General features: G+C 39.5%; 1 protein-coding gene across 2 annotated transcripts in view; it reads left to right on the top strand.

The window, feature by feature from the left end:
• The first annotated feature begins 16,577 nt into the window (after positions 1-16,577).
• mapk1 (mitogen-activated protein kinase 1) overlaps positions 16,578-26,443 on the top strand; it is an 89,234-nt gene continuing 79,368 nt past the window's right edge. Inside the window, exon 1 of one of the 2 annotated variants that reach the window (XM_073055687.1) lies at positions 16,578-16,738. In XM_073055687.1, coding sequence (XP_072911788.1) covers positions 16,611-16,738 — 128 coding nt within the window. In that variant the 5' untranslated portion in view covers positions 16,578-16,610. Of the gene's footprint in view, positions 16,739-24,823; positions 24,913-26,443 lie in introns of those variants that run through there. The other variant, XM_073055688.1, reaches the window with a different exon arrangement.

The raw sequence follows: 26,443 nt of genomic DNA on the forward strand, positions 1-26,443 counted from the left end.
GAAGCCTCTTTCAATCCTGAGCATTGGAGCCTCCATTTCAAGTCTTTCTTTCTGCTTGATCCCCATTATCCTACATCCACTTATATTAAAAACAACTCATAGTTTTGAATACCCCGTGCTAAAGAAACTTCAGTAGTGAACAATAGGATTCCAGACTCACTAGTCAAAGGGAGCAGCCCCTCATCTAACGATGTCAACCTTTATCAGAATCATGCATATCAATGCTCTCTGATTGTTCTGTGCTTCAGTCAAAGGCTAAATCTTGTTTTGTACCAGAATTTCACAATCTACTGAATCTTTGCTGCACTTTTGCATATGATCATCATGTCGCAGACTTGCTTTCACCAAATCCCTGTAACAAATGCTGCAAGATCTTTTACACATACTGCAACTTTGCACTGGTGGATGGCACGGATCAAACTGAAATGACCCCTTTGCAACACTAAATGACAGCAGCACTTCATTTCCCAGCAATTACATCATCAGTACAAACACAATTCACTAAAAAAAATTAAACTGAACAGGCATTATATAAGATGCAGGAGACATCACAAATAACCCTCCAGCAACCTACAGTTGTGAGTGGATTGCAATACGAATATTGATATCAGCAGCAAAATAAAGTCACTATTCATTCCCCAACTGTCAGAAGTAATTGACTTCACCCTTGCACCCCTTAGCACTCACTGTATGCACTACTTCAAACGTTCATATTATCAAAGGTGAACTCTTTCCCCAGTAATACATCTAGTCAGCTTGTTGATCAACAGGTTATAAGGAAGTTTGCTTGTATCATCCTCACACAGGAACAGAACACGTCAGCAAAAACATCTACTGCAGATAATGGAGCATAAAGCAAAGGGACTGAAGATAAGGAGTTATCTAATTACAGTATCTCCATTTTGGTTATCAAAATCATTAATGATTAAGTATCACAGCATCCGGATTGGCCTAAAAAAAAATTCTCATCTTTACAGCACACACAAGATGCTGGAGGAACTCAGCAGGGCAGGCAGCATCAAGGAAAAGAGTATAGTCGATGTTTCGGGCCGAAAACCTTCAGCAGGACTGAGTCTGGCTTGCTGAGTTTCTCCAGCAGTTTGTGTGTGTTACTCAGATTTCCAGTATCTGCAGATTTTCTCTTATTTGTGATTGGATCTCTCTTTTCTCTATATTTTAGCCCATTATACGTCTTCCATTCCCTTCTCTCTCATGTATTTACTTCAATAGATCAACCTTCTGCCTTGAAGTCTAGATTAGAGAAGATATTGTGTCTCCATCCTAACATTGTTCTAAGTTGACTAAAGCAGGATTCTTAGGTAGCCCAAAAGCACCAATACCACTGAATTATTTAGATAAAATAATACATCTTAGTCTAGAGATGAAATGCAGTTTGGTGCATTACAAATTAGCTCATTTTAAAAAAGGTTGATGTGGAAGTTAATTTAACCTCTTAAACAATGGAAAGAGGGCCAAGTGAAAATTCATTGCAGTTTTGTAATATTAAACCACTGATGTATCCATAGAAGCACAATGGAACATTTTACGGGAAACAATCCAAACATGCTATCAAAACTTTCAAAGAATAATGTTGGATGAAAAAAGTTTGAAGTAAATTTATTATCAAAGTACATCTATGTCAGCAAATACTGTGGATTCTGGTTAACTGATCCATTGATTAATCGGGCAGCCACTTATTTGGGACAACTCTTAAAGAACAAAAACTAATTGAAAAAGTAACTATGGTTCCCTTCACTTATTTGGGGCACTTGGCCTCTTAATCGGGACAGGAGGCTGATGTTATTTTCTAACTAGTGCCAGCTGAGTGTACTTGGGTGGCCATTGGACACTACATCGTGCTTAGAGTGAACAGTTTTTAAACTGCATCAGTTGTGTGTGTTTGTGTTCAAAAAGCAGTGATTTTTTTCAGAGTTGGTGAGAAATAAGCAGTAAGACAACTTAGAATTGTTTTGCGGTTTCAAGCATCCAGATGTGAAAACGAAACAATCTCATTACTTCAATAAGTTAGAAACTACAAAGAATTAGAAGGTATCAAAAATCATCTTCAATGTTATAAGATCTGGAGGATGCAGTCTTCAAAAGCATTATATGAAGGCAGTCCATTTTCTGCACAAGGTGTCTGTGCTAATTTTGTGCATTCAGTCACTCAAAAGGACATGGCAGCGTGTTGGTTGTCGGTCATATCCAGCAATGACGGTGAAACTTGTGCAGGAGAGTTTTAAAAGTGGTAAAACCATTTGACTGAGACAGTTCACCTCAGGGGTCCAGATACAGTGCCATGAGAAATCATCACAAACTGGGGTCTTCCTTACTACAGTGGATAATCATGACTTCTTCTGTGCTTTATCTTGCTCTTCGCTCTCCATGAAGCATTGCAGAACCACCTTCTTGCTCATTGGATCTCACTGTCGATCTCATCTGCTCAGTCCACTGGAGCTGACTTCGCATGCTAGGACTGGCATGTCCCTATTCCACCAGGTTATGGTTTCGCCAGCTTTCCTCCCCTGGTTTAGCCCCCCTTTTGAAGTGATGTACTGGGGTGTGGCTGCTGTTGCATGAAAACACCACTTGGAGCCACAGGTGAGAGCTGATGTGGGCGGGGACCAAAAGCGAGTGGACTGCTCGGAATGGACATGGTAAGCCCCTTCACCAGAGCTGCAACCCCTGTCTAAACATGGTAGTGTACACTGCACTAATTCCTCTGTCAATAACTAAGTACACAGGAATTCACATAGTATAATTTGCAAACCATTAGTTGCTATCAACTGATTGATAATAAGATACTTTGGTGGAAAACAGTCAGCTTCATTATCATAGACATCTGTTGTGAAATTTGTTGTTTTGTGGCGTCAGTACAGTGCAATACAAAAAGTATAAGCCCCAAAAATAAATAAATACTGTGAATAGCACAAAAGCTGAGTAGGGAGTTAGTGTTCATGAGTTATGGACTGTTCAGAAATCTGATGGCGGAGGGGAAGCTGTTCTTAAAACAATGGGTGTGGGTCTTCAAGCTCCTGTACCTCCTCCCTGATGGTAGTAATGAGAAGAGAAGATGTCCCGGATGGTAAGAGTCCTTAATGATGATGGATGCTGCCTTCTTGAGGTACCACCTCTGAACAATGTCCTCAGTGGTGGGGAGGGTTGTGCCGTGAGAGAGCTCTGCAGCCTCTTTTGATCCTGTGCATTGGAACCCCAATACCAGGCGACGAGGCAACAATTCAGAATGCTCCCCATTGTACATCTGTAGAAATTTGCTAGTCTATGGTGACATATCGAATCTCCTCAAACTCTTACTGAAGTACAGCCTCTGCTGTGCCTTTTTTGTGATTGCAACAATGCCCCAGGATAGATACTCTGAGATGTTGACACCCAGGAATGTGAGGCTGCTCTCTTTCCACTACTGACTTCTCAAGAAGGATTGGTGTGTGTTCTCACAACTTCCCTTTCCTGAAGTTCACAATCAATTCCTTGGTCTTTCTGACATTGAGTGCATGGTTGTTGCTGCGATACCACTTAACCGACTGATCTATCTCACTCCTGTGTGCATCCTTGTCACCAACTGAGATTCTGCCAGCAACCGTGGTGTTATCAGTGAATTCCAGGATGGCGTTTGATGAGTTTTCTTTAAAATTTAAGGGATCATTTAAGTTTAGGGAACACAAGGTCAGAAGGGATAGTAAAAACTTATCAAGATGTTACATTTTTAATGGATAGATTTGTCCAGAAGAACAAATTGGGGAAGAGCAAACACGAGGAAATCTGCAGATGCTAGAAATTCAAACAACACACAAAATGCTGGTGGAACACAGCAGGGCAGGCAGTATCTATAAGGAGAAGCACTGTCGACATTTTGGGCCGAGACCCTTCGTCAGGACAATTGGGGAAGAACAAGTTTTATCCAAGATCTGTTGAAATCCTCACTCAAAAAAGAAAAAGAAGTCATTGTTAATGCTCTGGAAAAAGTTAGGATGAAATCCATAGACAAGGAGATCTTTGGTGCTGCTGAAGAGGTGACAAGCTCATTGCACAGGTGAATCTTAGGATGTGGTAAAGCTCATATCTCAAGGCATAGTTAATATCTAGAAGATGCCCATAAATGACAAGGGAATAAATTTAAAGTGAATCGACGTGGATCAAGTTAGAGCTGGTGACAGTTGTGGAGTGAGCCTGAATTGATGCTGGATCAAAGACTAGAAAATAAGCAGAAAGTTACAAAATTTAAAAAATTCAAAGAAACAATGGAAATCCTGCGGCAATTGCGGAATGGAAGCAACATTGAATTAAATAATAAAGCAAAAGCAAAATATTGCAGATGGTGAATCTATGAATTACATACATGCAACTAATAGAAAGCTATTAAATATAAAGGGAGGCAGGAATAATAGCAGACAGTTTTTAAATTGTATCAGTTGGGTTGAATGAAATCCTACCCTTCACTTAACTCCAACAACATATCCTTTTATCGGCATGCAGTTACTATGACAAATAACTGGTTTCTGTGCTGTAATATATGGAGACAAAAAAAAATTTAAAAGCCATTAATATTTCTGTTGTTTGTTTCATACTTTCCTGAAGGAGATTTTACAGTTATAACATTTTAGTTAGATTATGCTTGGAGTGTTATACAAAGAACTGATCTTGTACTAAAGAAATGTTATTGAAGCACAGACAAGAAAAAAAATGTAAGAGCCTTACAAGGATGTTAGCAGATGTGAGAGATGTAACTACAGGTAACATTCAGTAGGTTTCTGCTTTTCTCTAAAAGGGAAGAAGTTAGACAACACTGACTGCAGTCTTTAAAACTAGGTAGGGCTACAAAAGTATGAGCACATGTATGAACAAGTATAAACTGCTTATATTTCTAAGGAAGCTTAAAACGCAGGAGCATCATCTCAAGACTGTCAGGAACAGATCAAATAAGTAACTCAGGAAGATTCTGTGGTGAGAATCTAGTCTTTCTCACACTGAAATTGGGTGAAGGAATTAACATCAAATGCACTTGGGGGAAACTTGATGTTTATGAGAGGAAAAAAATTAAGACTAATATAGGAGCAGTCAGGGGTGAGACGATTACCGTGAAAGAAGGTTCATAATGAATAGAAACAGTCTGTAGTAGTCGGCCCATATGGCATGAATCTGCAGGCTGAATGCAATTCAAACTACATGGATTACATGCTAAACTTAATTTTGTATTCTTTGTTCTGATCCAGAAGCCTCTGGAACAGCCACTCATGGTGTGTCACAGAAAATGGAAATTTATCCTTAAGCCTATGCTCAAGTCTGTCAGAAGTCCATTTACACCAATCTGACATGTCCCCCTTTCACTCTCCTCATACTGTGTCATTTCCCTTTCACCTGCATCTTCCCTCTAACCTTGCAAATGATCTTCTCACATGTCCCTTTGATTATTTAAGTACTTAGGCATGCTGGGGGCAGTGACCAAGTAAACCACCAATGCACATGCCTTGTGGATGTGGGAGGAAACCAAAGCATCTGGAGAAACCTACAAAATCACAGAGAGAACATGTAAACCCTACGCAAAAAGCACTGAAGGATGGACTGAACCCTGGGCAATGGAACTGAGTAATTAATAAGAGTGGTATCCATACACTTAATGTTTGGGCTTTCTCCCCACAATCCTTGATTACCTTGGAGTTGAAAAAAAATCCATTTCATAGACTTAATGATTCCAAATCCACAGCGTTCGAGAGTAGAGAAGTACAAAGACTGAAATTTACCTGAGGGAAGGAATTCCACCTCAGCTCAGTCTTAAAAGACTGTGCCTAATGTTAAGATTATGTTCTCTGGGGAAAACATCCTTACAACAAGTTTGATCAAGCTCCCTCGGAATCATATTTCAGTGAAATCTCTTCTCGTTCAAACTCCAAAGTTAGGTTCATTTTTTCGTCGAATACTTCTCATAAGATCCCTCCTATATTTCAGGAAGCAATCCAGCGAATCTTTTCTGAAATGCTTCCATGTACATTCTCAAGTAAATAAAGAAACCAAAAGTGCACACAGTATTCCAGGTAAGATCTCACCAACACTCTGACACTGGAAGTAAAACTTCTTCAGTTTTGTGCTTTTTTTTTGCTTTCTAAATTACAAAGTACTTACTTTTATGTGGATGCTAAATTTTGAGTTTTTGTACAAGAATCAATAGTGGCAACATTTAATTTTGACCCTCTTTAATGGGACTGTGATGGAGCTAGTAGAGCCACTGCCTCACAACACCAGAGACACGGGTTCAATCCTGATCTCCAAAGCTATCTGTATAGTTTGCACATTCTCTCCAGAATGTTGTGGTGCCTTAGTTTCCTACCCATTGCAGAAACACAAGCTGGTTGGTTAATTGGCTGCTTTAAATTGCCTCTGGTGTGCTGGTGAATGGTAGAATCTGTGGAATTGATGAGAATGTAGGGAAAGTAAGATTAATACGGGATTGGTGCAAATGGGTGTTTGATGACTGGTTCACTTGGTGGGCCAAAGAGCTTGTCTCTGCTGTTTCTCTCTAGGGCTCTAAATTATATTTCCTATCCAAAAGTGGAAAATATAACATTTTCCTTCTTTGTTTTCCATTTGCCATCTCTGCCCAGTTGCTTAAACATGTATCTCCCTGGAAAACTTAGTCTCACTTTTTTTTGTGAAATCGGTAGGCATGTTGGTTGATAACACAAACGATGCATTTCACTATATATTTCAATGTAAACGTGATAAATAAACTTGAATCTTGAGGGGAAAAAACTATACTTGGTTCCTTCATTCTGTAATTAGCCCTATCTCGCTCAATCTTTCCTCAAAAGACATGCAATCTAATTCAGGCCTAGTATCCCTAGTAAATCTCCTCTGAAACCTCTCTAAAACATTCACATCCTTCCTATAATGAGGTGACCATAAATGAACACAATATTCCAAGTATGGTCTAACCAGGGTTTTACTGAGCTGCAACTATGGGCCTGCACAGCTGTATTTGTTAATTGTTGTCTATCTGGAGTCGTTCAGTCCTTATCGAGTTTATTTTGATGGTATGGGTTTTCTGCGTACTGTGATTATTTAAAGTGGACTCCCCGTTAGCACAGTGCTTGCAGACCTTAATCACCACCTGCACAAAAATGTTTCCCTTCTTGTCATTTTGGATTCTTTTGCAAATTACCTTCATTCCATATCTCTGGTTCTGCCAATGGGAACAATTACTTTCTGTATACGCTGAATACACTGGCCACGATCTTAAAGTTTTATGAGAAACAATTGGTATCCACTCTTTTCCAACAAAAAAATTCTCCAGACTATCCACGTACAGTATTCACTGGTATCATTTTAGTAAACCTTCTCCAAAGCCTCAACATTTTTCTTATAATTAAACACAGTAGTTTTTTTCAGGTTGTGCTCAAAATGTTATATTATGATCTCTTTGTCATGTACTCTATGTCCCTATTATAAAGATCAGGATCCCACTTGCTTTTAACTACACAAGGTTAGCGAAGCTCTGGGTGTTCCGGAGTTTGGAGTTCAATTCCAGTGTGGTTCTGTTAGGAGTCTCTGTACGTCCTCCCTGAGTACTGAGATTATTAGGTTTTCACCTGGTGCTCTGCTTTCCTCACACAGTCCAAAGATGTACTGGGTAGGTTAATTGGTCATTGTAAATTGTCCCGTGATTAGATTAGGGTTAATTAGGATGGTGGGGATGGTGGGGCTGCATGGTTCGAAGGGCCAGAGGGCCTACTCCATGCCATATCACTAAATAAATAATAAAACATTGCCTCAAGCTGTCCTACAATTTTTATTGGTATAGTCAGATCTCATTATTTATGTACCCCTTTTAGAACTGTGCTCTTCCCAATATTCCTACCCAAATCTAATATCTTACCTTGCTCAATGACAAATTTCACCTGTCAGCCTATAAAGGAGCATTTTAGAATTCAATGAAGGGTAACCAAGAAATTGATAAAGAAATAGAACTGAGACAGAAAATAGAAAAAAATCTGAGATAGCTTCTGTGGGTATTTAAAAAAAAATGTAATCAAGCAATAAAGGAATTTATAAAAGAGAATTTAAAAATGACAGATTAATTAAATAAATATTTTACACCTGTTCTTAAACAAGCCACAATAAAACCATTCAGAAAAACTGGAGAAGAACTTACCCAAAGGACATGAGAAAAAAATTGCATTGCTTAAAAAAAAATCTAAGAGAAGTTAATACAGCTGAAAATTGGTAAGAAACAAGGACCTGACGAGGTACATACAAGAATTTTGAAAGAGATGACTGTAAATATGATGGATAATCCAATTATCCCTTCCAACATTCTAGAGAATTTAGAATGGTGATAAATGTGACTCCACTGTTTAACAAAGGGAAGAGGGGAAAAACTATTATTAAAAATACTGTATACCATAATAATGAATGGGATATCAAGTACTGAGAAAATAATGTGAGTGAACAGAGTCTATATTAATTTATGAAACAGAAATTATGGTTAACTAATCTATTAGTTATTTGGGATGCATTTAGTAGAGCAGAAGGGGGGAACCGGTGGATGTGATGTATTCGGGTTGTCAGAAGACTTTCAATAATGTCCCATTTAAGAGGTTGGTGAACAAAATGGAATTGGTGGGGAGGGGAGTAATGGACTGGTGAAGGTTGAGAGGATTGTCAGTCAGTTAATAGATAAAAAACACAGAATAGAAATAATGGGTCCTTCTCAGTTTGACAGAGTTCGATTAGTGGGCTATTGCAGTGAACTATGCTATCGTCCCTTAGTCAAGTCACTTTTTATTGTCATTTCGACCATAACTGCTGGTACAGTACACAGTAAAAACGAAACAATGTTTTTCAGGACCATGGTGCTACATGAAACAATACAAAAACTACACTAGACTACAGACCTACCAGAACTGCATAAAGTGCACAAAACAGTGCAGGCAGTACAATAAATAATAAACAAGACAATAGGCACAGTAAAGGGCAGTAAGTTGGTGTCAGTCCAGACTCTTGGGTATTGAGGAATCTGATGGCTTGGGGGAAGAAACTGTTACATAGTCTGTTTGTGAGAGCCCGAATGCGTCAGTGCCTTTTCCCAGATGGCAGGAGGGAGAAGAGTTTGTGTGAGGTGTGCGTGGGGTCCTTCATAATGCTCTTTGCTTTGCGGATGCAGCATGTAGTGTAAGTGTCTGTAATGGTAGGAAGAGAGACCCCGATGATCTTCTCAGCTGACCTCACTATCCGCTGTAGGGTCTTGCGATCCGAGATGGTGCAATTCCCGAACCAGGCAGTGATGCAGCTGCTCAGGATGCTCTCAATACAACCCCTGTAGAATGTGATGAGAATGGGGGGTGGGAGATGGACTTCTCTCAGCCTTCGCAGGAAGTAGAGACGCTGCTGGGCTTTCTTTGCTATGGAGCTAGTGTTGAGGGACCAGGCGAGATTCTCCACCAGGTGAACACCAAGAGGAGCTGTCGATGTTCAGCAGAGAGTGGTCACTCCGTGCCCTCCTGAAGTCAACAACCATATATTTTGTTTTGTTCACATTCAGAGACAGGTTGTTGGCTCTGCACCAGTCCGTTAGCTGCTGCAACTCCTCTCTATATGCTGACTCATCGTTCTTGCTGATGAGACCCAGCACGGTTGTGTCATCGCGAACTTGATGATGTGGTTCAAGCTGTGTGTTGCAGCAGTTGTGGGTCAGCAGAGTGAACAGCAGTGAACTGAGCACACAGCCCTGGGGGGCCCCCCGTGCTCAGTGTGATGGTGTTGGAGTCAATAATTTTTGGTTTGGTGTATTTTATTCAGTATTTTTCACTTGTTTTTTTCTTTGCTGTTTGCGCAATTTGTACTTTTTTATGTGTTGGGGGTTGATGTTTTTCTTTGAACGGGTTCCATAGTTTTCTCTGTCTGCAGGAAGACAAACCTTAGGGTTGTATATTGAATACATACTTCGATAATAAATGCATTTTGAATCTTTGATGAGGAGGCAAAAAGTTTTTAATGAGACTATAGACAAACTGAGTGGGTAATAACATAGCAGATAGAGAACAGCACAGAAAAATTTGAGCTGAGAAAAAATGCTGAGTTTTTTTTCTTTATAAGAGAGAGACTGGTAAATATTGCAACTCAAGGGACCTAGATATCCTTATACACAACACTGAACACGGTTGTCTAAGGATAGGGTTACAGACGCTGAACATGGTTGTCTTAGGATAAGGTTATGGATACTGAACAGTGCTGTCTAAGGATACGGTTATGGTAATGCTGTGCAAGGTTGTCTGCCGATAGCGTTATGGACACTGAATACAGCTGTCAAGGATAAGGTTGTAGACGCTGAACACTGTTGTCTAAAGGTAGCGTTATATACAATGAACACAGTTGTCTAAGTATAAGGTTATAGATGCTGAACCCGGATGTCTTATGATAGGGTTATAGATGCTGAATACTGTTGTCCAAGGAGACGGTTATATACACAGAACAGGGCTTTCTAAGGATAAGGTTATAGACGCTTAACACCGCTGTCCAAGGATAGGGTTATAGAAACGGAACATGGTTAACTAAGGATGTGGTATTGACACTGAACATGGTTGTCCAAGGATAGGGTTATAGACGCTAAACATGGGACCCTAAGGATAGGGTTATGGTCACTGAATATGTTTGTTTAAGGATAGGATAATAGAAACTGAGCACGATTGTCTAAGTATAGGGTTATGGGTTCTGAACACGGTTGTCTTACGACAGGGTTGTGAACACTGAACTCTGCTGTCGAATGATAGGGTTATAGACGCTGAACACGGTTCTCAAAGGATAGGGTTATTGATGCTGAATGCGTATGTTCAAGGGTAGGGTTATAGACGCTGAAAACGGTTGTCCAAGAAGACATTTATATACACAGAACAGGGTTTTCTAAGGATAAGTTTAAAGACACTGAACATGGTTGCATAAGGATAGGGTTCTAGACACTGAACATGGTTGTCTAACAATAGGGTTATTGACACTAAACACCACTGTCCATGGATAGGGTTATAGAAGTGGAACATGTTTAACTAAGGATGGGGTATCGACACTGAACACGGTTGGATAGGGTTATGAGCGCTGAACAGTGCTGTCTAAGGATAGGGTTATAGAGGCTGAGTACGCTGGTCCAAGGAGATGGTTAGGTACACAGAAATGGTTTTTCTAAGTATAAGGCTGTAGACGCTTAACACCCTTGTCCAAGGACAGGGTTATAGATGTGGAACATGTTTAATTAAGGATGGGGTATCGGTGCTGATCACAGTTGTCTGAGGATAGGGTTATAGATGCTTATCATGGTTGTCTAAGGATAGGGTTATAGCTGCTAAACATGCTTGTGTACGGATTGGGTTATAGATGCTGAACAGAGTTGTATATGGAAGGGGTTATAGTCGCTAAACACTGATGTCTAAGGATTCAGTTATGGATACTGAACACAGTTGTTTAACGATAGCGTTATGAACACTTAACACGATTGTCAAGGATAGGGCTATAGACCCTGAACACATTTGTCCAAAGGTAGGGTTATAGACGCTGAAATCGTTGTCCAAGGACAGGGTTATCGAAGCTAAACATGGGATCTAAGGATAGAGTTATGGTCACTAAACAAAGTTGTAAGGATTGGGTAATAGAAACTGAACACGGTTGTCTGAGGATAGGGTTATGGACACTGAACTCTGCTGTCTAAGGATAGGGTTATAGACGCTGAACACGGTTCTCAAAGGATAGGGCTACTGATGCTGAGCGCGGTTGTAAAAGGATAGGGTTATTGACGCTGAACACAGATGTGCAAGGATAGGGTTATAGTCACTGAAAACAGTTGTCCAAGGAGAGGGTTAACTACACAAAACAGGGTTTTCTAAGGGTAATTTTATAGAGACTGAACATGGTTCTCTTAGGATAGGGTTATGGACACTGAACACAGTTGTCTATGGATAGTGTTATATACAATGAACACAGTTGTCTATTATATTATGTTGATATTATATAATATTGAAGTAGTAAAATGGATTCAACAGTGGCTGGATGGGAGATGCCAGATAGTAGTTGTGGATAACTGTTTGTCAGGTTGGAGGCCAGTGGCTAGTGGTGCGCCTCAGCGATCTGCACTGGGTCCAATGTTGCTTGTCATATACTTTAATGATCTGGATGATGGGGTGGTAAATTGGATTTATAAGTAAGCAGATGATACTAAGATAGGTGGTGTTGTGGATAATGAAGTAGATTTTCAAAGCTTGCAGAGAGATTTAGGCCAGTTAGAAGAGTGGGCTGAAAGATGGCAGATGGAGTTTAATGTTGACAAGTGTGAGGTGCTACGTTTTGGTAGGAATAATCAAAATAGGACATACATGGTAAATGGTAGGACATTGAAGAATGCTGTAGAACAGAGTGATCTAGGAATATTGGTACATAGTTCCCTGAAGGTGGAATCTCATGTGGATAGGATGGTGAAGAAAGCTTTTGGTATGCTAGCCTTTATAAATCAGAACATTGAGTGCAGGAGTTGGGATGTAATGTTGAAATTGTACAAGGCATTGGTAAGGCCAGATTTGGAGTATTGTGTACAGTTCTGGTCACTGAATTATAGGAAAGATGTCAACAAAATAGAGAGCGTACAGAGGAGATTGACTAGAATGTTACCTGGGTTTCAGCACCTAAGTTACAGAGAAAGGTTGAACAAGTTAGGTCTTTATTCTTTGGAGAGTAGAAGGTTGAGGGGGGACGATAGAGGTATTTAAAATTATGAGGGGGATAGATAGAGTTGACGTTGAAAGGCTTTTTCCATTGAGAGTAGGGGATATTCAAACAAGAGGATATGAGTTGAGAGTTAGGGGGCAAAAGTTTAGGGGTAACACGAGAGGGAATTTCTTTACTCAGAGTGTGGTAGCTGTGTGGAACGAGCTTCCAGTAGAAGTGGTAGGGGTAGGTTTGGTATTGTCATTTAAAGTAAAATTGGATAGGTATATGGACAGGAAAGGAATGGAGGGTTATGGGCTGAGTGCAGGTAGGTAGGACTAGGTGAGAGTAAGCATTCGCCATGGCCTAGAAGGCCTGTTTCTGTGCTGTAATTGTTACAAGTCAATGAAAGCTAATATGCAAGTACAGAAACCAATTAGTACATTGGTCTTTATTATTAAAGAACTTGAGCACAAGAGTAAGATGTCAGATGTCTTACTGCAACTGCCTTATCCTTAAAACATCCAACACATTAATGCAATCATGAAGAAGGCATTCTTGCAGCTATACTTCATTAGGAATTTGAGATGCACTGTGACCCTAGCAAATTTCTGGATGTACAGTGGAGAACATTCTGACTGGTTTCATCACCACCTTGTTTGGTGGTTCTAATGTGCAGGGTCGAAAATAAGCTACCTGGAGTTGTAGACTCAGTCAGCTCCATTACGGCCACAACCCTTTCCGCCACTGAGAATATCTTCAAAAAGTTGGAGCCACAAGAAGGAAGCATCCTTCATTAAGTTTACTCACCATTGGAGCCATGCTCGCTTCTCATTATCATTGGGGAGAAGGGACAGGAGCCTGAAGAAGCACACTCAATATTTTAGAAACAGCTTCTCCTTCACCACCATCATATTTCTGTTTGTGAACCCATGAACACCACCTTACTATTCCTCTTTTGCAATTTTTTTGTAATTTATAATTTTTGTCTTGCACTGTACTGCTGCCACAAAAACAATTTTCATGACCTATATAGTAGGTCGTGAAAATGTACCTATATAGTAGGTACAGAGGGAATGTCAGGGGTAAATTTTTACACAGAGAGGTGAGTACATGGAATGGGCTGCCGGCGACGGTGGTGGAGGCAGATACAATAGGGTCTTTTAAGAGACTCCTGGATAGGTACATGGAGCTTAGAAACATAGAAGGCTATGTGTAACCCTAGGTAATTTCTAAGGTAAGGACATGTTTGGCACAGCTTTGTGGGCCAAAGTGCCTGTATCGTGCTGTAGGTTTTCTACGTTTCTGTATTAGTGATAATAAACCTGATTCTGATTTAGATCACACCTTAAGTTTTGCATACAATTATTATCTCACCCAAAAAAATTCTGTGGAGGACATGCAACAGATTCATTAGCTGTGTTTCTATGCAGACTGAGACGCTAAACTTCAATTGTTTAAAGTTTAGAAGATTTACAGGTGATCTCATTAAAATGTACAAAGTTTGAGGCTCCACGAATTACATTTGTGGAGTGTACTTCTCCTTGCCAGTAGTCTTGTATCAGATGATTCAAGACAGAAAAGTTTTTTCACTGGCAGATTTTTGGAGGATTCTGGAGACATAGTCATCGATTAAATCAGTAGAGTTCAAAGTAAATTTATTATCCAAGTACATATACATCACCATATACAACCCTGAGATTCAGTATTTTGTGGGCATACTCAAAATACCCATAATAAAATCAGTGAAATATCTCAACTTCTGATGCATCTACCTTTGCTGTCCATATTTTCCAGGGTTGATTGAAGAGCCAATAGGATAGCATCTGCTGTGGACCTGTTACTCCAGCAGACAAATTGATGCAGATCCAAGTTGCTTCTCAGGAAGGAGTTGATAGGTTTCATCATCAATCTCTCAAAACACTTCATCACAGTGGATCTAAGTGCTACAGAATGATAGTTATTGTGGCAGATCACCATGTTCATCTTTGGCACCAGTATAATTGAAGCCTGCTTGAAGCAGTTGAATACCTCAGACTGCCGAAGTGAGAGAATAAAGATCTTAGTGAGCAGTCCAACCAGTTGATCAGCACAGGTCTTTAGTACCTGCCCTGGGCTGGATACTTTTCATGGCTACACCCTGAATGCTGCTTGCATGTCAGCCTCAAGAGACCGAAATCACAGGTTCATTGGGGGCCATGGGAGTTCATGATGCTTCCACCATGACTTTATGGCCAAAATGAGCTTAGACGGCATTGAGCTCATCTGGAAGCGAGGCCCTGTGGTCACCTATGTCACTTGATTTAACTTTATAAGAAGCCTGCCGCAGCTGTTGAGCATCTTTCGTTGATTCAAGCATAGTCCAGAACTGCCACATTGCCCGTGAGATGGCTTTTTGGAGATCGTACCTGAACCTCTTGTAACTTTCTTGTTCACCAGACCTGAATGCCTACGAGCTGATCCTCTGCATAGTTAATCCAGAGCTTCTGGTTGGGGAAGACTGAATGATTTTGTGGGGACACATTCACGTACAACTGTTCAAATAAAGTCTGTAATAGTTATGGTGTACTCACTCAGGTCCACAGATGAATCCTTGAACACGGCCCTATCCACCGACTTGAAGCAATCTCCTAGCTGTACTTCTGACTCCCACTACCTCCTTTCTGAATAGCCTACTTCTGCTCCTTTATCTTATGATCTTTTTGTTGTGCTAATATCTGCAGCTTTGCTCTTTAGCCTCTGCCTGTATGTAGGACGAAGGAAAGACATGTGATCTGATTTACTGAAATGTGGTCTGGGCATGGGCATTACTTACCTCAGTATAACAGTGGTCTAGTGTGTTGGGACCTCTGGTGCTACAGATTATATGCTGATGGTAATTGGGCAGGGTTTTCTTCAGACAAACCTGGTTGAAGTTCCTGACTATGATTTGAAATGCATCAGAATGGAATGTTTCTTGCTTGGAGATGGCATCTCAAGGGGCTGCTGACGGTATGTAAACTGCAGTCAGGATTCTGGAGAACTCCAACAGGCCTACATATTAAAGCAATTGATAGACATGTAGGTCTTCACAAATAAAATGACATGAGGCATTTTTTGTTAAGAAAAAATGAACAACTGAATTATTGAACTCCAAAAAAAGGGAACATAAAAACATAAAAGATGACATAATTACGTCATCTCATCAGACCAGCCTCTTAAAAGTGAAACCCCAACTCAAGGTCAATGGATGTGAATAATGTCCATTTCCACCCTACATTTACGTTACCCTACAAATAGAGCCGAAAAATGATGGTTCAGATATTGGCCGAAGTATGTACAGTTTCTCTTTCCATACATGCTAAATTTTGTTTTGATTGCATATTTTCAGTGTCTTAATTTTTTTTTAAATTTTCAGTTGAAGTAGAAAACCAGTCGTGACAGTGTTGAACGAGAGCGCAGGTTCAGGGCGTCGACTGGTTTACAATTAAAGTCATACATTACTGTTTCTGGATCCTCTTGGATCAGTGGTGGTTCCAACGCTCTTTCGCGGAGCCCGAAGACGTTCGATGATTACCGCGCTTTCAATCGCGCGCTTGTCGTCAGGTGATAGTTCAGGCCGCCCAATGCACTGGCTGATTAACGCTGGGGAATCATCTGGTGCGTGAATGGACCAATAGAATTTCACATTGCGGGTTCCATCCGCTGACTCGTCGGTTGCTGCCGTGCAGATGGGTCCTTTATCGCCCAATCAACTTGTTCGTTCGCCAATCGCATCAGATGGTCTACCACTGTCCAATCAGTTTACTCGCTGGCTGCTGCAAATCAGCTGGTTTCCAGCCGTCCAATCCCTCTGCTCCCTGTTGATCTGCCGTCACGTGTGCCTGGCAACCCAATAGGCGGAAGCCTTGGCCATTCCGGGTTATCTGAGTAAGATGGCGGCCGCGCCGACTCTGCCTCCGTGCGCAACCGGGCCTGAAGTGATCCGTGGGCAAGTGTTCGATACCGGGCCTCGATACACCAACCTCAGCTATATCGGCGAGGGAGCTTATGGCATGGTTTGGTGAGTACAGTATCGGTTGCGGGAAGAGGGGTAAAATGGGAGATGCCTGGAGGCCGCGGTAGGAATGACAGGGGCTGTAGAAGGAGGCCGAGATTTAGGGAGGGGAGAGTGGAGGGGCAACTGAAAGTAGGAGGGGTTGTGGAAATGCGTGTGGAATTTTATTCAGTCGAGCAAGGATTGAGGAGGACGAGAGGTTAAAGAGGCAATTGGGGCGTTGAGTGGGGTTAGATTGATAGGAGTTACGGAATGGATGCTGGATAGTAAGGACCAAGGAAAACGAAGAAAAAGAGAACAAAGTACAGGGGAGTAGTTCAGGTGTTTGGGGAGAAGAGAATGATTCCGGGAAACGTGAATGGGAAGAGGGAGACCTTGGTGCAGCGGGAAATAATGGATTGTAAATATGGAAAGTGGATTATAATCAGGGTGTGGTTAGTCTTACAATATTGAACTCAAGAGTAGGTTTTGATGCCATTCAGAAATCTGCTCACTCTTTTGGAGTTATACTGCGAAAGTGCTTGATACGTCTTAGGTTCTATGTTTTTGCTTCCACTTTTGTATCTAGATAACTTGTAGAATTGAGATATTTATGTAGCTGCCAGCCAGCCCTGATGCAATTTGTGATTTCGAGAGCCCTGCGTTCTCCAGCACAATCAGTAACGTGTTGTGAATGAGTGTTGTCTCAAGCGGCGAGATGCAGTTTAAGATACAGTTTAAGATACAATTTCTGCTAAAGCCTGTAGAGGATTTGCCTGTTGTGACAGGCAAGCAATGGAGCTGCTTGCCTGTGCTTGTAAATTTGGTGCTGTGTTGTTGTATAATATAAATTAGGTACAATTAGCAGTTGCAGTATCTTTAGTTGGTCCCAAAAGCATTGCATTAGGGGTAATCCTTAAGAGTTTAATATTTGTATCAATTTTTTTTTATTGAAAAGGACTATAGTTGGGAGTTTTTTATGGAAGCTTTGTCAAATCATGATTTGTGTAGAGTTGATATTCACTGTCATTAATTGGCCTCCATTATTTTGGTAATTTTTCATGAGTCTGGGCACTGTGTGGGTTTATACCTATTTGTGGGTTGTGCTGATATACTTGACTCTATTTTCTAGCAGTGACTAAGTGAATATCAAAGGGAGACCCTGATGCAGAACATTTGTTCCATTGAAATGACTGTGCTCACTTAATGTTTGCTCAAAGAACTTTTGCATAAATGTTAATTAAATCTCACTTGTTGCTGCTTTTAAAGTGCTGAATAAGTTTTGTTTCTTACGATCTCATGATTAGATGTTACCTAATTAAAAGATGCATCCAATATTAGTAAAAGTATAATTGGTAAAATTAGTTTATTATTGTCATATGTACCAAGATACAGTTAAAAAAGACGGTCTTTCATACTGTCCAAGAAGATCAATTACTTACAATCATCCATTGAGGTAGTACAAGGTAAAAACAGTGAGTACAGAATAGTGTTACAGTACAGCAAAAGTGCATTGCAGGAGGTAATTCTTAAGAGTAAAATGACTAATAGAACTAATGAGTAGATCTGCAGAGAGCAGCTCGCAACGAGTTGTCACACTCCGGCGCCATCTTGATGAAAGTTATGGCTTTTATTACAGAATAAGGCTTGAAGAATCAGCATTTGTGCTTTGTAGAATTATCATTTATGCTCTGATATTTTAAAGCAATAAATTGGAATAATAGGTTGTCTTGTGCGAATGACTTGCTGTGATACTTTTGATGGTATGGTTACTTATGCACTTAGGTAATTGGTCTAATAACTTAAGCACAGATTAATCTTCTCTAAATCTAAGCAATATAATATTTTCCCAGTCTCATTGGGAAATATATGACCTGTTTTAAATTTCGTCTTGCGTTGAATGTATTTTAAGTTAATGCTGTGACTAATTACCCCTCTAGTGACAATGTGAGCTCTTACACGTGAATTTTCTGCAAATATGGAAGTTATATAAGTGCTGTCTAATCTACCAATTATATAGTTCTTCACTAATGGTTGTCAAAATATTCTGATTTTTTAAAAAAATTCCAGCGTTCCCTTTTGAGTTCGTATTCCACTTTTGAGCACTTTCTCTTCAGTGGAATTGCAGACTATATTTGGAAAGATTCTGTGCTATCATTTACTCTGGCCATGAATAGTTAATCTATTCAAGCAGATTTGGGCTTTTTACTCGTGCATTCATTGTTATAACTTTGGGTAAGTTGAAATGTTCTGTTTGAACATGAAGGATATAGGTGTCTGGAAAATGATTTTTTTTCTCTCCAAACTCTTGTATTTAGTTTTCAATCAGATTTTGGAGACTTTAGTACAAAAGCTCTTGTAGATATTCATACACTGCATTAAATAACAATGGAAGCAGGTTCTCACTGTCCTTTTTTCTACAAGCCTTTGTAACTTAGCAAGGAAGTTGGAAGATCACTTTGTAATGTGACTCTTTGAAAGAACTTTTTCGCACATTGATGCAGTTTTTCTGTGCAGTTTCCTTGAAAGTGTTTGAAAAGAGCTTCCACCATCTTTTCAGGAGTATTTCCACAAACTGCAGAAACGTTCTCTTTGTCTCCCCATTTGATGTTTTGCCAACACTTGTAAAGCTACAACCTGTTTATTGAACTATTATTTTAATTAGTATTAGTTATTTTAGTTAGTATATATAGTTAGTATTTTCTCTACTGCAATTGCTTACAAGGTTTGCAGTGATAGTTCCTCAAGAGCTTATGAATGGGGGATTACTGACCCTCTTATTGATTTTCATGTCTTGTAAGTTCATTTATAAGCAGAAATACCCCCATTCTTAGTTGCCTCCTTATAATTCAAATCATCCTTTTATTTGCAATATCCTGGACCAGAATTATCTTCTGTTGTCTAGCTGAGATTAACTTTTGATTTTATAAAGTTGTAGCAGCATCTCCTTTTTGCTCATTTGTCACAGCTAGGCGTATTTCTCTATTACACTAAGATGCTTCTTTTGGTCCTTGTTTTGAAATAGATTTTTGAAATTTATTGTGGAAAACAAAGTGATAGATTATGAATAATAAGGATTTTTTAAATTAACAAAACCCTAATTATATTGGCATTTAAACATTTAATTGCAAATGTCCATTTTGACAGCATCACACAAGTTTTATGATATTACAGAATTTCTATTGTCCTGCCTAATGTTTGTTTTTCTGAAAGCTACTTGGAAGCTACAGTTTATTCTACAGGTTTATTCTAAAGGCCCGTTAACAGAGAACTATGATATGTATAATTCCCTCACCAGAACTGGCTGATGGAGATGTTCTTCATTTAAGCGTACTGCATAAATATGACTACAGTCTCCTTCCTTTTCTGACACATGGGATTTAGTGTTCAGTTGCTGGCAAAACTGGTTTAGCCTTCTATGCAGTAGAATTTTACTTTTTGTTTATTGACTGCTTTCATTTGTACTAATGATTTAAGTCTTTGGTGTTAATTCACCTTTAACATTTTCCTGAATATTCTCCCCGTGACCACATGGGCTTCCTCCAGGTGCTCTGGTTTTCCCTCTGAGTCCAAAGACGTACTGGTTGGTAGGTCAGTTGGTCATTGTAAATTGTCCAGTGATTAGGTGAGGGTTATCTCGGAGGATTGCTGGGCATCATGGCTTGAAGGGCTTGTTGCGTTCTATAGCTCAATAAAAATAAATCGATTTCTGGGATTCTCTCATTGAAATTCAGATCATGGGAATACTCTGTTTAAAGAAGTTGCAACTTTCCTCTCATTCTGCTGTTAGTTACCCAATATGTGGCCATTCTGGTACCTGACTGTAACTGTAAACAAGGCAAAGTAAATTGTCATCTTTCCTAGTGTGCTTTTGCCAATTGTAAATCTGCACACTCTGGAACTGGCCATCCTGCCAATGATGTTGTAAATGCAGAGAAACTCCCCAGACCTTAATTTCAACATACTATCATGTTTAAAAAAAACAACAAACAACTACAGGTAGTGATAGCTGGATCACAGGAGTGAGGGTGGTAGACTTGAGGCAGTGCTTAGCTTACAGTTGAATCATAAAGTTGTGTATAAAATGAGAAAATTGAAGATTCACTACCAGGTGATCTCTTCTACCATTTCTTAAAATGATCATATCAAAAGCAGAAGATAACAGAAGCACTCAGTAGTATTTGTGAAGAGAGGAACTGTGCTGTTGTTTCCGGTTATTGACTCTTGTTCTCTTCCCCCCCCCCCAAACCGGTTGTGATCCCATCAGATCTGGTTTGAATGGTCAGACCAGTTTTCTCTGATTTGAGTGCATCCCTTCTACTAAAGAAAGTAGAGTAAAAACCATGATAATGCTACTATAATTAACAGTACTGCTATTTGTTTCTGCAATACTCTTCTGGTCCACACTTAATCAGGTGGTTTACTGTATTTGAAGCAGGCAAATGAAATTGTATGACTTTGTTAACCTAGTTGAGTGTATGAAGTCTGCTGATATATGAAGCGTTTCCTGTTCTCTGTGCATCACCTTTCAACTGCCGTCAATTCTACTGCGGTTGGTGTACATGTAGTGTTCTTGCAAAGCTTTAGATTCTTTACTAGTCTCTCAAAACTGAAACCACCTTGCTTCCATTGTATTGCTTTCGGGGATTATGAGAAGTCTGTTTGGAGAAAGGAATGAAATACTTTGCCTCAAAGTTTTGAAGTTTGTGCGATGGTATCTTTGCTATCGATATTCATATATTTTAAGTTTTTGTTTATCATGTTCAGAAGTAATCTTAAATTAATTTAAAAGTACCATTAGGACATTTGAAGTCTGTATAAATGGTCAGCAGATTTTGGCCACAAACAATTTGGCTAAATGTGTGGTTTTGATGTATACTTGATTGAGTAGTTGCTACTTTGGTTGACTGCTCCTTCTGTCAGGCGGGTTTCAGATTGTCATTGCTAATGTATTATATCACTGTAGTCTGTGTCAGTAGAGACTGCTGCAGGTGAAATTAATGAGTTTGAAATGCTGTATTACGACTGTCCCTTATGTGGTTTGTTAATATCAACATTTACAGGAAAAGGATTTAAGGGTCTTTGTGGAAAGGGAGCCAGATGACATTGACAGTGAGTCAGAGATGAGGTGAAGAATAAGTAATTGCACTTTAGGATATGGGGCCAAGGGGGTTTTGACGAGTTGCTGCTTGTGCAAGGTTTGTTAGGAAGTTGGCTAAAAGCCAAGTTGAATACTGCAGCCTAGAATTACAGAAGCACAATGAGTGTTTCACCAGTGTATAAAGCAATGGCAGATCGAGGTGGTAAAGTATTTGTGAAAGAGCGGATATGGGGTTGAGATTGGAAGCTCGTCTTAGGGTCAAATAATGTTAAGTCAAGAGCATTCTGCTTAATGTAAAGGGATGCAATCTGTAGGGAGAGAAGGGATGGTGGTAGGACCAAAGGAATAATTTAATTGTCTTATATCAATTTTAGAACTGGATTAGATGTTGGATGTACAAGCTGACAAAGGCAATAGGGAAATTGCAATGTGTGTCATTGCAATGTCCAGTTTTACTTTGGTTCTGTTAATGCTGGTATTTTTATTCAAGTGTTTGGAATATTCATTGGAGCTCCCTGTTTTGAATGCAAGCGGTTCCTTTGAGAGTGCTATGAATTGCAATGGCATATTTCTGTTTTAAGACAATGCAATACATGATAATATAGAAAGGAAGCTGTTCCTAATTGCTGAATGTATCTTCAGGCTACCTACTATTCAATATATGTATACTGTAATTTATTCATTATTATTTTACTTTGTTTTTTTTTCTGTATTTTGTATTGCATTGAACTGCTACTAAGTTATCAAATTTCATGTCACATGCTGGTAAAAATAAACCTGATTCTGGTACTGTACCTCCTTCCTGATGGTAACAACATGAGGGCATGTCCTGGGTGATGGGGGGTCCTTAATGATGGACATAGCCTTTCTGAGCCTTGAAGATTTCTTGAGTACTGTGGAGGCTAGTAGCCAAGATGAAGTTAACTAAGTTTACGACTTTCTGTAGCTTTTGGTCTGTGCAGTCCCCCCCCCCCGTACCAGACAGTGATACAACCTGTCAAAATGCTCTCCATGGTTCATCTTTAGAAGTTTGAGTGTTTTGGATGACAAACCAAATCTCTTCAAACTTTTAAAATATAGCCACTGTCTTGCTGCCTTTATAGCTACATCGATATGTTGGGACCAAGTTAGATCCTCAGAGATCTTGACACCCAGGAACTTGACATTGCTCACTCTTTCCACTTTTGACCCCTCTGAAGATTGGTTCATGATTTCTCGTCCTTCCTGAAGTCTACAGTCAGCTCTTTCATCTTACTGACATTGAGTGTAAGGTTGTTGCTGCAACACCACTCAACTAGCTGGTATATCTTGCTCCTGTACACCCTTGCATCTCCATTTGAGATTCTACCAACAATGGTTGTATCATCAGCAAATTTGTAGATGGTATTTGAGCTATCCTTAATCACAATCATGCATATGAGAGAGTAGAGCAGTGGGCTAAACACACACCCCTGAGTTGTGCCAGTGTTCATTGTCAGTGAGGAAGAGAGATTATCACCAATCCCCACAGTTTGTGGTCTTCCGGTTAAGAGGTCAAGTATTCAATTGTAGAGGAAGGTACAGAGTTCTGTAATTTGTCCATCAGGATTATGGAATGATGGTGTTAACCGATAATAACCCAGTTAGTAAAGGCCACATTAGGAGTGCAGCCTAGACGGTTTCAAGCTTTGCTTTGTAAGAGTTTGCAAATTCCTTTGGTTTTGGACATTTCTAACATCTATCACAATTGTTTTAAAACAAAGTTTTAAGAATAAATGAACTTAAACTGAGTTTTTTTGTTTGCCATCAAGTCAGAAATTCACATTCAAATAGGAATTCTGATTTTGCTGATGTAAAATTGCAGAGGTTGCCTCAATGTACTGGCATGTGTCACTGAATACCAAATTATACTTAGTCTATTTATACACTCCCTGTCAGTTACTACCTGCTCAACAGCCATGGTTTGATGTTGGCCTCATTAGTCACCTCACACCTTACAAAGCCGTAGTAGAAGTGAGTCCTTGTTTCTGAGGAACTGCCTGAGATTAAATTTCCCAGATATCAATCTGCAATTTTGTTGATTATGACTGAAATATTCACTTGGAAAATGTGCCATTTTCACGTGTGAATGTTCACATGTCAAAATGGCATGTTACTTGAGTGAATATATCAGGTAATGTTATTGGGTTAAATTGTTAGGATATTTTGATTCTAGTGTGAATCAAGTTTTCCTAATCAGAAGTGGGTCCTTTTCAAAATGAAGGCACCTCGGGTAATAGTGATGCTTTCTACTTTTGCGAGTGTGAAATAGTAATGTAAGTGGAGTCCAAGTGTAAGTTTGATTATTCTTGAGCTGTCTGATGACCATTCCCATCTGAAGCACTAATGATTTAGAGTAGTGGACTTCTGTGTTCAGTACAACTTGTATTCTCTTTAATGTAGCAATGCCAAATCAAGAGCTTCCCGGTCTTTCGAAAAGCATCAGCTTTTAAATGAAAGATTTTCTTTTTGTGGATAATGCAGTGATAAAAGTAAGAATGAATGGTGAACTTGTCTTGCATCAGTTTGAAAGCTTGTGATCTAGTTTGAACCTTTTAGAGAAATTTGGCAGCACAATGACACTCTTTGCTGAACTACAAGCTCTAATTCCTATTATTTTCATACTTTTGCTGTGCAGTATTAACAGCATTTGTGTTGCACCGGTAATGATAAATTGTTCTCCTGATGTGCAGTCACAAAATGTGTTGCCATTGGAATCCAGCTTTTGGCTATAGAGAATGCTAAGTGCTGCAATATTGCATCTGTATCTACACAAGATGACAACACATTTAAAATACAAGTATAATTATTTTTGTAATGTATTTTTCTATTTCTATCATGTCTCTCAGTAGAGCTTTCAATGCACTGTTGACAGTAGTGATGAATATTTAATTCTGATTCCACCTATACCCCATCAGTTCCTATCCTAAACGTCCCTTGCCCTCCTACTGCTACATGATGCCAATCTTGCCTCTTCTCTAACAATCCTTGTACGGAGTCTTGACTCAATGCGGCTTGTGCCTTCTGCTTCCACAGATGGAGAACTGGAGAAGTACAACACAGAAATAAACCTTCTGGCCCAGTGAGTTCACACCAACCATCAAATACCCTTTTTCATTAATGGCGATTGACCCACTCAGTTTTTCACATGTTCTGTTTTTTGTTGCACTTGTATCTGTTTGGTGAAACTAATCACATAAGTTTCTATTGTGAGTCTAGATTGTATGAAGGCTTCTGATTTGGGAGTGGTACATAGATAGCTTGAGTCAGCTTCTGAAAAGCATTTTGTATTGTTACACTGCTTAGCTGTGTTAATTGCCCAAGCCATGTGATCACACTTTATTCAAGTTCATTCAAAATGTTTAATTCTGGAACAAATCTTTGAAGTGCCCGTTAACTGCATGAAGCTACTCTTTTCTCCATCTCTTCCCTCCTCTCTCAAAAGAGCGGTATATCATTTCAGTGCTTGTCAGATTGGAATGGTAACAAGTCTCTAACCCTCCCTCCAGTCAACACTTTCATTGGCTGGGTAGATTCATACTACTTGCATGGAGCTGACTTTATATCATGGTGTACAATGGAGTAATCTGCATTGGTTTAGTGCTTCACATTTGGATATACACAATGACCAGCTCTTTTCCTATTCTAGGGAATTCCACCTAATGAAGAGCTATATGAAAAACACATTCATGCTAATTGAGCTCTTGCCCAGAGCTTCAAAGTTGTAACCCAAATAGTTGGTTTATTTCCAAAACGATGGTTGGGTTATAACTTCTCCAATGTGTTTTTTGCTTGTGTTTCATATCTATGAATCTCAAATACTTGCAGGGCTGCCTCAGTAGGGATTCACTGCAGGAGCATGACTGCTGTCAAACTCTCTGTGCAAACAGTAACTAGACAGTGATATTTCAAAATCTGATTTGATAGGCTAAATATAACGTAGTATTCAAAAGCTGCAACCAGCACTTAGCCTCCTTAGTCAAACCATTAGAACTCTTTTAGAAATAGTAATCATGTTTAACAGCTTCTTTTGTTTTCTGTATATTTAAAATGTGATGGGCTATTGGTGAAGTAGGTGGGAGGAGTTAAGAGTCTGACAGTTGAAATGACAAGACCGCGGAAGTACCTTGGGTTAATAACTGTTTACTAATAATTCTGCTCTTGCACTGTTTGATTTTGTAATGCCTCCAAAGCAATTCTGTTGGCATTGGCACTTGCTGGTTTAAAAAAAATCTTGCACCCGTTTTGTATTGCAAGCAGTACTTATCACAAGAGACAAAACTAATTAGTTACTTCTATTGCAAAGTTTGGAGGGTTAGTGATTGCTGATTCCTGTTCCTTTTTACATTTAGGTTAGGAACAGTTACAGCAGTTTGCTCCTGTGTAAAGCTGCTATTTCATTGTTGTAAAACTGGCTACCACAATGCTTGCTCTGAACATTTACAATAACTTGCTTTAAGGCTCTTTGGGATGTTCTGAGGCTGTGAAACATTTTTTATTTATATATAAAGCCATTAGCTATAGGAGCAGAATTCAACCATTTGGCCCATTGAGTCTGTTCCACCATTTCATCTTGGCTGATCCATTTTCCCCTCTTAGTCCCAATCTCCTGC

Source organism: Hemitrygon akajei, chromosome 9 (genome assembly GCF_048418815.1).
Source record: "Hemitrygon akajei chromosome 9, sHemAka1.3, whole genome shotgun sequence".
Classification (NCBI taxonomy): domain Eukaryota; kingdom Metazoa; phylum Chordata; class Chondrichthyes; order Myliobatiformes; family Dasyatidae; genus Hemitrygon; species Hemitrygon akajei.